Here is a 13,285-nt window from a genome sequence, read left to right as displayed (position 1 = left end):
ACACACACAGTCACTTACACACCCACACTCTCTCTCTCTCTCTCTCTCTCTCTCACACACACACACACACACACACACACACATATATAAAGTGGCTCAAAAATATTTAGATCTGGTGACTGTGCACTGCAGGCCATGGGAGATGTTCAACTTCACTTTCATGTTCATTCTGTCACAAGTCTGTGTGTATTGGTGCTTATCATGCTGATACACGGTAACAACTTTAGGGTACAATGGTTTGAGAACGGTTCGGTAGTCCTTGGTAGTGACGCGCCCATCAAGCTGAGTAGGGAATGCCATCGATTGCAGCCCAAACCATCACTGATCCACCTCCGTGCGTCACTCTGGGCAGCAACAGTCGGGTGTTGAGCCTCTTTGGAGCTTCTCCACACCGTAACTTGCACAAATGTGGTGTTCTGAGATTATTGGCTGGATGGGAGGAGCGCTCTGTAGAAATGAGAATATAAAGCATCCTTAGTGGATTCAGAAGCAAAACGTTTGTAGCTTGAGTATCTGCCTTTCATGAAGTCCCTGAGGTCATCGGGTTGAGTTACTTTTACACTCATTTCCTTCAGCATTTCCGTCACGTTCAGTACGTAGTTGATGTCCTGTAAGGTGAAGTTGACGTATCGCTCCGCCTGCAGGCTGCCATTCTGCATTTTTATCAGGAAGTCTCCCCGGATTGTCTCATAAGCAATGTCGATATTTTTCTCCCATAAAAATTCATAAACATCCTCCACAGATTTAATTTCCAAACTGTTACTGGGACAGTTACCAAGTGTGTACCTGTTTTACACACAAACCAATATTAAACTGAATTCTTAGACAAGAAGATTACTATTTGTTACTGGTCAATACAACCTCTCATGTATTTGTGATTAGCAAAAAGCCAGAGAAGATAAAAAAAAACAGCCATTATATTATAAGATCCTCATTTATTATAGAAATTAAAAGTGTTTTTAGATTATGTCCAATTTATGAGTGTAAAAACAACATTCAGTAATCATGCCAAAGACCTTACGTAAGAAACAAAAACAGAGAAAAGCCACCGTTTTCGTGTTTCTTGAGTCTTGATATCCGCTTATCTACAACTTCCTCAGTCTCCAATCCAAGAACTACAGTTTCTACGAACAGCCACTTTCACATACTGTATGCAGAATTACGCAAGCCTACTGTTTTTATATTTATAAGTGAATCTGCGGGATAAATTCTGAGGTCAACATTTTAAAGGAACTTGTACAGTCATGGAGTAGAAAAGTCTGCTGCTTTGTCTCAAGTGGTGGAACCAGAAATACAGAATGTGATTCACCATTGATTCATATTATGTATTAAAACATTGTGTATTATGGGTTGATGTTTAAAATACAATAAATATTTTCTCACATAAGCAATATGCAATTTATTTTAACATTTTGCTCAAATTCTCTTTTTCGTACTTGGGTGAAGCTTGAAGAGGCATGTAAAACTGATGCCTCTTATATACATTCCGTGGAAAAAATCTGATAGATCTGATGGAACATTTAATGTAATTTTACAGTAAAAATATCTAGTTCAGTCATGAAACTCTAGAAAGCGCAGGCTGATAAGTCATTTACATGCAATTAGCAGGCAATCACATTATTACCGCATGGCACAAGCTGATTGGCCTCTGCTGGTCCTGCTGCAGCCAATGAGATTGCTTGCTCAACATTTAAATAGAGTGGTTCAGTGTTTGCTGTAAGCTGGTCCTGCAGCAGTTACTCTGAAACCTTCCACCTCCACCAGCTCCACCTGCCTAGATCTGCTACGGGATTCATGTATGTCTATTTATGCAGCAGTAGCATGTCTGTGAATCTATTAGCAGTAGTAAGTCCATACTTGGTCTGCAGCAGCAGCGTAGCAGATCTAGTCCACCAACATCAAATACATTAACATTGCCATATTCAGTCGATGCCGATAGCCTTGTGGGCAGCGCACCGACATAATATAGTGCCATTGCGCTTCGGGCGACCCAAGTTCGAGTCCCGGCTCGCGGACCTTTCCCGATTCCGTCCCCTTCTTTCTTTCCCACCTTTTCTATCCTGTCCACTCTATACTATACTATCACAATAAATGCAAAAATCACCAAAAATAAAATAAAAAAACACTGCTATATTCAATAACATGCTAAAACTATTCTGAGAGTTGTCATGATTGAAATATTGTTAATTGTACAGTTTTTTTGGAAGTGAAACAGTGACAAACTGTAAATTCACATTCCCAGAATTCCCTGTGTGACACTTTTTTTTTAATTTAAATAATTATGTTTTTTCTTATTTTTTGCTATCAATTATGTACATTAGGGTCTTTGTCACAGACACGCCAGGCTCTACACTCACCCAATCACATCGCACTCCCTCTCCTGAGTACTGACAAGCCACACCTGACGCTCATTCACACTCATCACCACAGCCACATAAAAGACACGCCAGTTCACTCAGTCACTGTCCGGTCTCGTTAACACATACCAGTGTTTACTTACCTCCAGGACTCCCTTGCTCGACTACTTACCTGTCTCCAGCGTCCTCAGTGATTCCTAGTGTCTCTTCGTCTCCTGTGCTTCTCCTGTGTGTTGTCTGTTCCACGTCTCCTGGCATCCACGCTCCCTAAGAACACACAGACAAGTATCAGTTCCAGTTCATCGGCTCATCGACCTATTCATCTGCCATCACTCACCTGCACTCTGCTCACGCTCTGCTTTACCTGAAATAAACCTGTTAACCCTTACCTGTGTCTCCGCTCCCTTCTGTATGTAACAGAAGACCGGACCAACACCGCCCAGGTAACAGCATGAGCACCCCGGATCCCATTCAAGAGCTGGTCGATGCACTTCGTCGCACCTTCACCAGCACCTCCACGACAACGACACCAGCGAACACTTCCGCATCCACCGCCGCAGCTCCTTCACCTCCCGTGGTCGCCAGTCCCATGGCCAAACCGGCGCCCTTCTCTGGTCTGGCGGAGGATTGCAACGGTTTCCTCCTGCAATGTTCGCTGGTCCTGGAGATGCAACCGCACTTATATCCAGACGATCGTTCAAAGGTGGCTTTCATAATCTCTCAGCTTCACGGAAAAGCACTGCGATGGGCTGAACCTCTCTGGAACTTAAACAACCCCGTTGTATCATCCTTGTCAAATTTTACAACCCACTTCAAGGAAGTTTTTGGTAAACCCGCCTGGGACTCGTCGATTGGTGAGAGATTATGCAATTTAAAGCAAGGTGCACTAACTGTGTCTGATTATGCCCTCCAGTTTCGTACCCTCGCTGCTGCAAGTGGCTGGAATGAGCAGGCTTTGATTACTACATATCGTCAAGGCCTCGATCCACGTGTGCGGTTGCATCTCGCTGCATACGAGGATTCCATCGGGCTCGAGAAATTCATTCAGCTATCCATCAGATTCGCCACTCGTATGCAGCTGTGCTTAGAAGAGCACCAGGGCCAGCCGCTATTCCCCTCCTTTCCCCGCCAGCCAGAGTCCGTCAGCTCCCCAGAACCAGCAAACGACAACATGCAAATTGAGCACTCACGCCTTTCAGCAGCTGAGCGACAGAGGAGGCTGACCCAGAATCTCTGTCTGTATTGTGGTGGTGCCGGGCATTATATCGCTGAATGCCCCCTACGTCCTGCCCGGCCTTTGGTGAGTGCCATCCTGCCCACTCTGAATAAAATGAAACCACTCACAATTGTAGTAACACTTACTGCCGCTGAACTTTGTCTTTCAGCCAGTGCGCTCCTCGATTCTGGGTCAGCTGGAAACTTCATCTCCGGAGCCCTCTGTCGCCAGCTGCATCTCAAGACCACCCCAACGCCGAAGATCTACCAGATCCACGCGATAACAGGAAAACCATTACGGAAAGTACGTTACAGCGTGGGACCCCTCCGTCTCCAAGTGGGAGTGCTCCACACCGAGGAGATTCAGCTGCTGGTTCTGGAGGAGTCTACATCTGACGTGATCCTAGGGCGCCCATGGCTTGAGCAGCACAACCCCACCATCTCCTGGAGGACAGGAGAAATCCTGAAGTGGGGTAACCAGTGCTTCCATGACTGTTTCCCCGAACTCCCCGCGTCCAGTTCTCCAAGTTCCCAAGAAATCCAAGTTGGGGCTACTACAGTGGAAAGCCCTCTCGAGAAACGTTCCACGGACATCCCAGCCTGTTACTCCCACTTCAGAGATGTCTTCTGTCCTAAGCAAGCCTCCAAGCTGCCTCCCCACCGGCCATGGGACTGTGCCATTGACCTCATCCCAGGTGAGCCAGTGCCCAGAGGGAAGATATATTCCCTGTCCGTTCCGGAGGAGAAAGCCATGGAGGAGTACATCGACGAGGCTCTCAAGCAAGGTTACATCCGACCGTCCACTTCCCCTGCTGCTTCTAGCTTTTTCTTCGTGGCTAAGAAGGACGGAGGCTTGCGGCCCTGCATTGATTACCGAGCACTCAACCAAATCACCGTGAAGTTCCGTTACCCCCTTCCTCTCGTCCCAGCAGCCCTGGAACATCTACGCGGCGCCACTGTGTTCACCAAGCTGGACCTCCGCAGCGCGTACAACCTCATCAGAATACGTGAGGGGGACGAGTGGAAAACGGCTTTCGTGACCCCTACTGGCCATTATGAGTACCTCGTCATGCCGTATGGACTGGTCAACGCCCCCTCCGTATTCCAAGACTTCATGTTCGCGTCCGCATGGACGAGAGGAAGGTCACAGCAGTGAAAGAATGGCCCATTCCCTCCACTATTAAAGAGTTACAAAGGTTCCTAGGATTTGCCAACTTCTACCGCCGTTTCATCCAGCACTACAGTTCCATCACCGGTCCACTCACCAACCTCCTCCGTGGTAAGCCCAAGTCTCTGTCCTGGACCCCAGCCGCCACCCAAGCCTTTGAGGCCCTCAAGACCGCCTTCACGACCGCTCCCCTCCTGGCTCACCCTGACCCAGAGCTCCCCTTCATCGTCGAGGTTGACGCCTCAACCACCGGAGTGGGAGCGGTGTTATCCCAGCAGCATCACTCATCTGCCATCACTCACCTGCACTCTGCTCACGCTCTGCTTTACCTGAAATAAACCTGTTAACCCTTACCTGTGTCTCCGCTCCCTTCTGTATGTAACAGTCTTATGTTGTTAAAATATTGTTTAATGCAGGATTGTGCATTTTCTGTCTATCTTTAATAATAAAAAACATTGAAAATGAGTAACAATATAGCACCATAAATGTTTTTCAGAATTTAAGATAGATTCTCAAAAGTAATGTGACATATCAGACATATTAGAATATATATTTTTTTATTGTTGTTTGGTTGTTATTCAGACGGAATAGACATGTTTACATTTTTGTTTAAATTGGCTGTGAACATGCATATCTTCATGCGTACATTAGACTTGATTAAAATATGAAATAATTATTTTAAAATAATTAAATAAATTGTATTACATAATCTTTAAAGGTAAAAAAAATATCCATCAATATTTTAAAAGCATTTCAAGTCATTTTTTTCATAAATTTTGACAGTATTTCTTTTCTAACAATCCGTCATCAACCACTCAAGATGAGGAGAAGAAATCATGCTCATTCTGCATCTGTACACGGAATATAGTATTAGCCTTGGCCACTTTTTCAGGTGTGTTCAGATTCTTGTTCAGCAGTTCTCTGTAGTCTTTCTCAGGATGGCCGCCCATATTGCCCACCTTCCAAGTGTAGTAGGCATTGGTTGGAGGTATGCTGAGAGTATCACCTAACCACACCCAGAGTCTGGAGCAGGGCAGGAGACCCACAGCAAAGTACAGCGGATCTTCTTTTTCCAGCAGGTTTCTGTAGAACGACAGATACTTCCTCATAGCTGGAGTTGGCTCGATGAGAGGCTCACCCTGTAGAAATGAGAATATAAAGCATCTTCAGTGGATTCAGAAATAGCGTAAAAGTTTAAAGTTTAAAGTGTTTTTTTTTTTTACCTTGAAAAAATATTGTTTGATCATTGAGTCCGCAAAGCTTTTGTAGCTTAAGTATGTGCTTCTCATGAAGTCCCTGAGGTCATTGGGCTGAGTTACTTTTACACTCATTCTCTTCAACATCTTGGTCACTTTCAGTATGTAGTTGATGTCCTGGATGGTGAAGCTGACGTACCGCTCCGCCTGCAGGCTGCCGTTCTGCATTTGTATCAAGAAGTCAGTCCCGAGTGTCACATTGGCAATGTCTTTATTCTTCTCCCACAGATATTCGTACACATCCTCCACAGAGCTGGCTGCCAAACTGTAGCTAAAACCAGATATGCACAAGTCATCACTGAAGACTGTTTATGAACATGAATTTATACCCCATAAAACTGTTGAAGAACTTCTGGTATCATGAAAATGGTGCATTTAGGACTCACCTGAAAGTTAAGAAACAGAGGCACAGAAGGGTCGCAGTCTTCATCTTTCTTGGATGTTGTAGTGCACTTGTCTTCAGCTCTTATCTGTAATTCAGACTGTTATTTCTACAGTGAACCGCACTTCTTTTATAGTGGCAGTTTATTAGCTAATGCTGAGTTGCGACAATAGATGCTGGCAATGACGTCAATTTTTTTTGGGGGGGGGGGGGATCTGACTATACATCAATACATTTTTTTGCATTGTCTTAAGATTTTATGTAGTATTATGCAACAGCAGCTAAGAAGTTCATGCCTCTTTGAAAAATAATCAAAAAAGCTTTAAAATTCTGAACATTTCATCTGTCATATGTGACCCTGGACCACAAAACCAGTCATAAAGGTCAATTTTTTGAAGCACATCATCATCATCTGAATAAATAAGCTTTCAATTGATGTATGGTTTGTTAGGATAGGACAATATTTGGCTGAGATACAACTATTTGAAAATCTGGAATCAGGAAAAATCAAAATATTGAGAAAATCACCTTTAAATTTATCCAAATAAAGTCCTTAGCAACACATATCAACTCACAAAAATAAATGTTTGATAGATTAACGGAAGAAAATTTACAAAATATCTTCATGGAACATGATCTTTACTTAATATCCTAATGATTTTTGGCATAAAAGTAAAATTGGATATATATGGAGCTTCTCCACACCGTAACTCGCACAAATGTGTGAAAGACAGTGATGGTGGACTCATCAGAGAGCAATAGATGTTTCACATTGTCCACACCCCAAGATTTGCACATGAAACTGACATTTGGCAATTTGTCCACGTTTGAACTCTGATATGTCTTCATTATGTTGTCTGGATTGCAATATTTTAGGTACAGCTGTGCTGTCAGTGAAGATTGGCCACCAGGCCGCCCATATATAGGCGTGAAACCTCCAACACCTTATTTGCCAGTGTTTCAGTTTCACTTCAGTCAGTCCAACCCCTCTCTCTCTCTGTCTATATACATATATATATATATATATATATGACAACTACCCTGCTGAAAAATCCAGCATAAACCAGCATGAATTCCATGTTAGTCCAGGCTGATTTTATCTGGTTAGAGCTGGTATAGTGCTAGCCTAGTTGGTGGACCAGCATAGTCATGCTGTTCTCAAGCAAAACTGAGCTGGTGTAACTGGTCCACCAGCACTCCCAATTCCTATGCTGGGGTCCAGCAACCAGCATCCCATGCTGGACCCAGCATGCAAAACGTACGTTATGCTGGTGACCAGCAATGTTGGGTTTTTCAAAAAATAAAATGCTTATAAGATTATATTTAAATCTCTCTCTCTCTCTCTCTCTCTCTCACTTTTTTTTTTTTTTTTTTTTTGCTGCTTCTGGACCCTGGTTGGCTGTGGCATACTAGTCCCTGCCATGTGCGGTTTTGATTAGTTATGGGTAGGTGTAATGTGGGGCCGGGGGCCTTGGGCTTTCGCCCTCCAGCTTGTACTTTCACCTGGGATTTCTTGTCTCTGGCTGGCTCAGCACTTGTCTCGCTGTTTTAATGCTTCACATATTAGATGAGGTGCACACACACATTCATTTGGAGCATAAAACAAGTTTAAAGCAAAAAAAAAAAAAAAATGCACACACATAGGGTAAGTGTGGCGTGGGCGTGGTGGCCTGGGCTTTGTACTGGGCTGGTTCCATGCTACACGCCATGCTTTTTTTAATGCATTATACACTAGTTGACATAAACATATCATGAGTATAACAAAAAAACAGCCATATTTATTAAAAAAAAAAAAAAACACTGACAGGGTAAGCGTGGCATGTGTGGGACGGCTGGGGATGGGTATGGATTTTGGGACCCTCGGCCCCGCAGCACCGCACCTTGATAGCCCGTTGCAACATGACGCTGACGGGGGTCTATCCTATGCCATGGCCATGAGGGGAATAGAGGCAGCTTTATAATATCTTATTATTAATAGCTGTATCAATATTACCATTATTAATACTATTATTATTATTATTATTATCACTGCCATTGCAACTACTACTATTATCATTACTATTAATGGCTGTATCAATATTACCATTATTAATATTATTATTATTATTATTATTGCTATTACTATTATCTTTAATTTTCCTCTTCCTGATCCTTTAACCTCCCCCTCATTCCGGATGAAATGAGTATATTTGTTAATATGTTTATCATTACTACTACTGCTAATACTATTATTACTATTTGTCATTTCTTATTAACGGGATTTATCATTATTATTATTTTTATTATTGTTGTTATTATTATTATTATTAATACTGCTATTACTGTTGCTATTGTCACCTTCCTCATTTTTTTGCGTGTGATACTATTATTATCTTCATCATTATTATTGTCAATTTTTTTTTTTTTTTTTATTATTATTTATTTATTTATTTATTTTTTTCTCTTTGATATATATTTTTTTCTTAACTCTGGTTATGTCTGTTGTACTTTCCTACATGCTCCTTTATTCATATATTTCCACTCCCACACCCAATTACACTTAGTTATACACACACACACACACACACACACACACACACATATACCCAAATCATACTGGCTGTTATGTATGTTTTGTTGGTCTTTGAATTTGTATTTTGCATTTAATTTCTTTTCTGTAAATATTGTAATTGTCTGTCTGCATAATAAAAAAAAAAAAAAAATGTTGGGTTTTTCAGTACTGTAACGATTATGAAACCAGGAAACAAAAGGAAATTTCCACATGGTCTATATCTTAGCAACTATAATGTGTGAGTCAGAAGTCCAATTACACAACTGGACACGATCCTAGAAACATTTCTCCAACTTTCACCATATACATTTCCCGATGTGAGATCATGCAACAGGGACGGAAATGTTAACAGCTTTTTTAATACTTCAAGGCATATACAGAAAGTTACCTTCAAAATAAACCTACCCTGTGAAATATTCACTGAAGTAAAATGATGTGACAACTTGCCCCAGTTTCCTCTATAATGTAATAATATTTATTATTGCTATAGCCTAACTGAAAGCTATTATATAATGTTGGTGTTACCAGTGTTGTGTCATCTCACTTGCACAAAAACAGATTCAGTATTCTTTAAAATGAATAAAAACAGTGAGATGCATTAATATATTAATAATTAAATGTTAAATAATAATTAAATCTCACTTTATTAACCAATGTCTGTGCTGCTGGCCTTCAATGATCCAATTCAACCAGAAATGACTTTAGTTAAAAATCACATTTGTTTCTTTCTTTTCTTTCTTTCTAGGAGTGTTGTTGAACTTTCTTCTTCTGCATTTGTTTGAAAGGTTTGCTTAAGCTGCGCCCTCTACTGTACAGGCGCGAATTTGCATTTCCTTCAGCCTGAGGCTTATTCGTTTCACTTTTGGTATAAAAGGGCCAAAATAATTTTTCACTTTTGTTTTGTTTTGGGTTTTTTTTTTTTCTTAAATTGTCATCACAATTAGCATGTATAAAACAATTGACACCAAGCAGAACTATGCAATATGCTTACAAAATCATAATCATAATATTGACGAAGATGTCAGTTTTCCTAGGCTACTACTGTATATATATATATATATATATATATATATATATATATATATATATATACACACACACACACACACACACACACACTATAATACTTTCTATTGTAACCATATAACACCATAAACTGAATATATCTTTCAGAATTTAGAATTAACAAAAGTAATGTGAGCTGTCAGATATAGATGATAGTTCAATAGCTCTTTATGATTATTAAAGATTAATGAACTGTTGGGTAATATAACAGACATTAAATCATTAAATATTCAGACAAAATATCAATGAATTATATTGTTTTTTCTATTGTTTTTATTATTGTTTGTAAACTCCAAAAAATGTGGTTGCAAAAATACAGTTTTTAATGATTAAAAGCTTAAAACTTGGTAGAATATTAAGAAGTTATTTTGAAATTATTATAGGCATAATCTTAAAAGAAGCTATCGAATGCATCAATCAATATTTGGAGAAAATATGTAAGTACATTTTTCATGAAAAGTTGAATTGCTCAGACAGCGTTTGCAATTAACCACTCAAGATGAGAAAAAGAAATCATGCTCATTCTGCATCTGTGTACGGAATATAGTATTAGCCTTGGACACTTTTTCAGTTGTGTTCAGATACTTGTTCAGCAGAGCTCTGTATTTCTCAGGATGGCCGCCCATATTCTCCACCTTCCAAGTGTAGTAGGCATTGGTTGGGGGTGTTCTGAGATTATCACCCAGCCACACCCAGAGTCTGGAGCAGGGCAGGAGACCCACAGCAAAGTACAGCGGATCTTCTTTTTCCAGCAGGTTTCTGTAGAACGACAGATACTTCCTCATAGCTGGAGTTGGCTGGATGGGAGGAGCGCTCTGTAGAAATGAGAATATAAAGCATCTTCAGTGGATTCAGAAGTAAAGTTTAAAGTTTGAATGTTAGTTTTGTTCTTACCTTAAAAAAATATTGATTAAGCAGTATGTCTGCAAAACGTTTGTAGCTTGAGTATCTGCCTTTCATGAAGTCCCTGAGGTCATTGGGTTGAGTTACTTTTACACTCATTTCCTTCAGCATTTCCGTCACGTTCAGTACGTAGTTGATGTCCTGTAAGGTGAAGTTGACGTATCGCTCCGCCTGCAGGCTGCCATTCTGCATTTTTATCAGGAAGTCTCCCCGGATTGTCTCATAAGCAATGTCGATATTTTTCTCCCATAAAAATTCATAAACATCCTCCACAGATTTAATTTCCAAACTGTTACTGGGACAGTTACCAAGTGTGTACCTGTTTTACACACAAACCAATATTAAACTGAATTCTTAGACAAGAAGACTACTATTTGTTACTGGTCAATACAACCTCTCATGTATTTGTGATTAGCAAAAAGCTAGAGACGATGAAAAAACAGCCATTATATTATAAGATCCTCATTTATTATAGAAATTAAAAGTGTTTTTAGATTGTCACATTTATGAGCGTAAAAACAACATTCAGTAATCATTCCAAAGACCTTACCTATATAAGAAACAAAAACAGAGAAAAGCCACCGTCTTCATGTTTTTTGCGTCTTGATATCCGCTTGTCTTCAACTTCCTCAATCTCCAATCCAAGAACTACAGTTTCTACGAAAAGCCACTTTCACATCCTGTATGCAGAATTACGCAAGCCTACTGTTTTTATATTTATAAGTGAATCTGCGGGATAAAGGTCAACTTTTAAGGAACTTGTACAGTCATGGAGTAGATAAGTCTGCTGCTTTGTCTAAAGTGGTGGAACCAGAAATACAGAATGTGATTCACCACTGATTCATATTATGTATTAAAACATTGTGTATTATGGGTTGATGTTTAAAATACAATAAATATTTTCTCACATAAGCAATATGCAATTTATTTTAACATTTTGCTCAAATTCTCTTTTTCGTACTTGGGTGAAGCATGAAGAGGCATGTAAAACTGATGCCTCTTATATACATTCCATGGAAAAAATCTGATAGATCTGATGGAACATTTAATGTAATTTTACAGTAAAATATCTAGTTCAGTCATGAAACTCTAGAAAGCGCAGACTGATAGGTAATTTACATGCAATTAGCAGGCAATCACATTATTACCGCATGGCACAAGCTGATTGGCCTCTGCTGGTCCTACTGCAGCCAATGAGATTGCTTGCTCAACATTTAAATAGAGTGGTTCAGTGTTTGCTGTAAGCTGGTCCTGCAGCAGTTACTCTGAAACCTTCCACCTCCACCAGCTCCACCTGCCTAGATCTGCTACGGGATTCATGTATGTCTATTTATGCAGCAGTAGCATGTCTGTGAATCTATTAGCAGTAGTAAGTCCATACTTGGTCTGCAGCAGCAGCGTAGCAGATCTAGTCCACCAACATCAAATACATTAACATTGCCATATTCAGTCGGTGCCGATAGCCTCGTGGGCAGCGCACCGACTTAATATAGTGTCGTTGCACTTCGGGTGAACAGAGTTCGATTCCCGGCTTGCGGACCTTTCCCGATTCCGTCCCCTTCTTTCTTTCCCACCTTTTCTATCCTGTCCACTCTATACTATACTATCACAATAAAGGCAAAAATCGCCAAAAATAAAATAAAAAAACACTGCTATATTCAATAACATGCTAAAACTATTCTGAGAGTTGTCATGATTGAAATACTGTTAATTGTACAGTTTTTTGGAAGTGAAACAGTGACAAACTGTAAATTCACATTCCCAGAATTCCCTGTGTGACACTTCACTTTTTTTTATTTAAATAATTATGTTTCTTCTTATTTTTTGCTATCAATTATGTACATTAGGGTCTTATGTTGTTAAAATATTGTTTAATGCAGGATTGTGCATTTTCTTTCTATCTTTAATAATAAAAAACATTGAAAATGAGTAACAATATAGCACCATAAATGTTTTTCAGAATTTAAGACAGATTCCTAAAAGTAATGTGACATATCAGACATATTAGATTATATTTTTTTATTGTTGTTTGGTTGTTATTCAGACAGAATAGACACGTTTACATTTTTGTTTAAATTGGCTGTGAACATGCATATCTTCATGCTTACATTAGACTTGATTAAAATATGAAATAATATTTTTAAATAATTAAATAGTCAAGTCACCTTTATTTATATAGCGCTTTTTACAATGCAGATTGTGTCAAAGCAGCTTTACAGTGATAACTGGTATATAATTTTGGCTGCACAGCAGCTCTTAAAGAAAATGCTGTCAATGTAGGCAGATGCAAAGCACTGTTGAATATCAAATGTCAAATGTCAAGTGTCCCCAACTAAGCAAGCCAAAGGCGACAGCGGCAAGGAACCCAAACTCCAACAGGTGACATCA

General features: G+C 39.9%; 2 protein-coding genes across 2 annotated transcripts; both read right to left on the bottom strand.

The window, feature by feature from the left end:
* Positions 1–5,280: 5,280 nt before the first annotated feature.
* LOC127510458 (uncharacterized) lies at positions 5,281–6,540 on the bottom strand. The gene is made up of 3 exons (XM_051889985.1): positions 6,383–6,540; positions 5,964–6,267; positions 5,281–5,879 (listed from the first exon to the last, which is right to left on the bottom strand). Exons 1-3 carry the CDS (start codon positions 6,424–6,426, stop codon positions 5,556–5,558), a joined length of 672 nt encoding a protein of 223 aa, XP_051745945.1. The 5' UTR covers positions 6,427–6,540; the 3' UTR covers positions 5,281–5,555.
* A 3,704-nt stretch (positions 6,541–10,244) lies between these two features.
* LOC127510456 (uncharacterized) lies at positions 10,245–11,706 on the bottom strand. The gene is made up of 3 exons (XM_051889982.1): positions 11,448–11,706; positions 10,889–11,216; positions 10,245–10,809 (listed from the first exon to the last, which is right to left on the bottom strand). Exons 1-3 carry the CDS (start codon positions 11,486–11,488, stop codon positions 10,489–10,491), a joined length of 690 nt encoding a protein of 229 aa, XP_051745942.1. The 5' UTR covers positions 11,489–11,706; the 3' UTR covers positions 10,245–10,488.
* Between the last annotated feature and the right edge of the window lie 1,579 nt (positions 11,707–13,285).

Source organism: Ctenopharyngodon idella, chromosome 4 (assembly GCF_019924925.1).
Source record: "Ctenopharyngodon idella isolate HZGC_01 chromosome 4, HZGC01, whole genome shotgun sequence".
Lineage (NCBI taxonomy): Eukaryota > Metazoa > Chordata > Actinopteri > Cypriniformes > Xenocyprididae > Ctenopharyngodon > Ctenopharyngodon idella.
The sequence above is the reverse complement of the archived record's forward strand: the minus strand, read 5'-3'. Positions and strand labels throughout refer to the sequence as shown.

What these genes read in the sequence shown, in the direction of transcription:
- LOC127510458 (XM_051889985.1), bottom strand. Translation starts at nt 6,426, where the DNA reads ATGAAGACTGCGACCCTTCTGTGCCTCTGTTTCTTAACTTTCAG. An exon ending in CTCTGTTTCTTAACTTTCAG is followed by an intron (nt 6,268 to 6,382) that starts GTGAGTCCTAAA and finishes ATCTGGTTTTAG; the next exon opens with CTACAGTTTGGCAGCCAGCT. An exon ending in TCAAACAATATTTTTTCAAG is followed by an intron (nt 5,880 to 5,963) that starts GTAAAAAAAAAA and finishes TCATTTCTACAG; the next exon opens with GGTGAGCCTCTCATCGAGCC.
- LOC127510456 (XM_051889982.1), bottom strand. Translation starts at nt 11,488, where the DNA reads ATGAAGACGGTGGCTTTTCTCTGTTTTTGTTTCTTATATAG. An exon ending in TGTTTTTGTTTCTTATATAG is followed by an intron (nt 11,217 to 11,447) that starts GTAAGGTCTTTG and finishes TGTGTAAAACAG; the next exon opens with GTACACACTTGGTAACTGTC. An exon ending in TTAATCAATATTTTTTTAAG is followed by an intron (nt 10,810 to 10,888) that starts GTAAGAACAAAA and finishes TCATTTCTACAG; the next exon opens with AGCGCTCCTCCCATCCAGCC.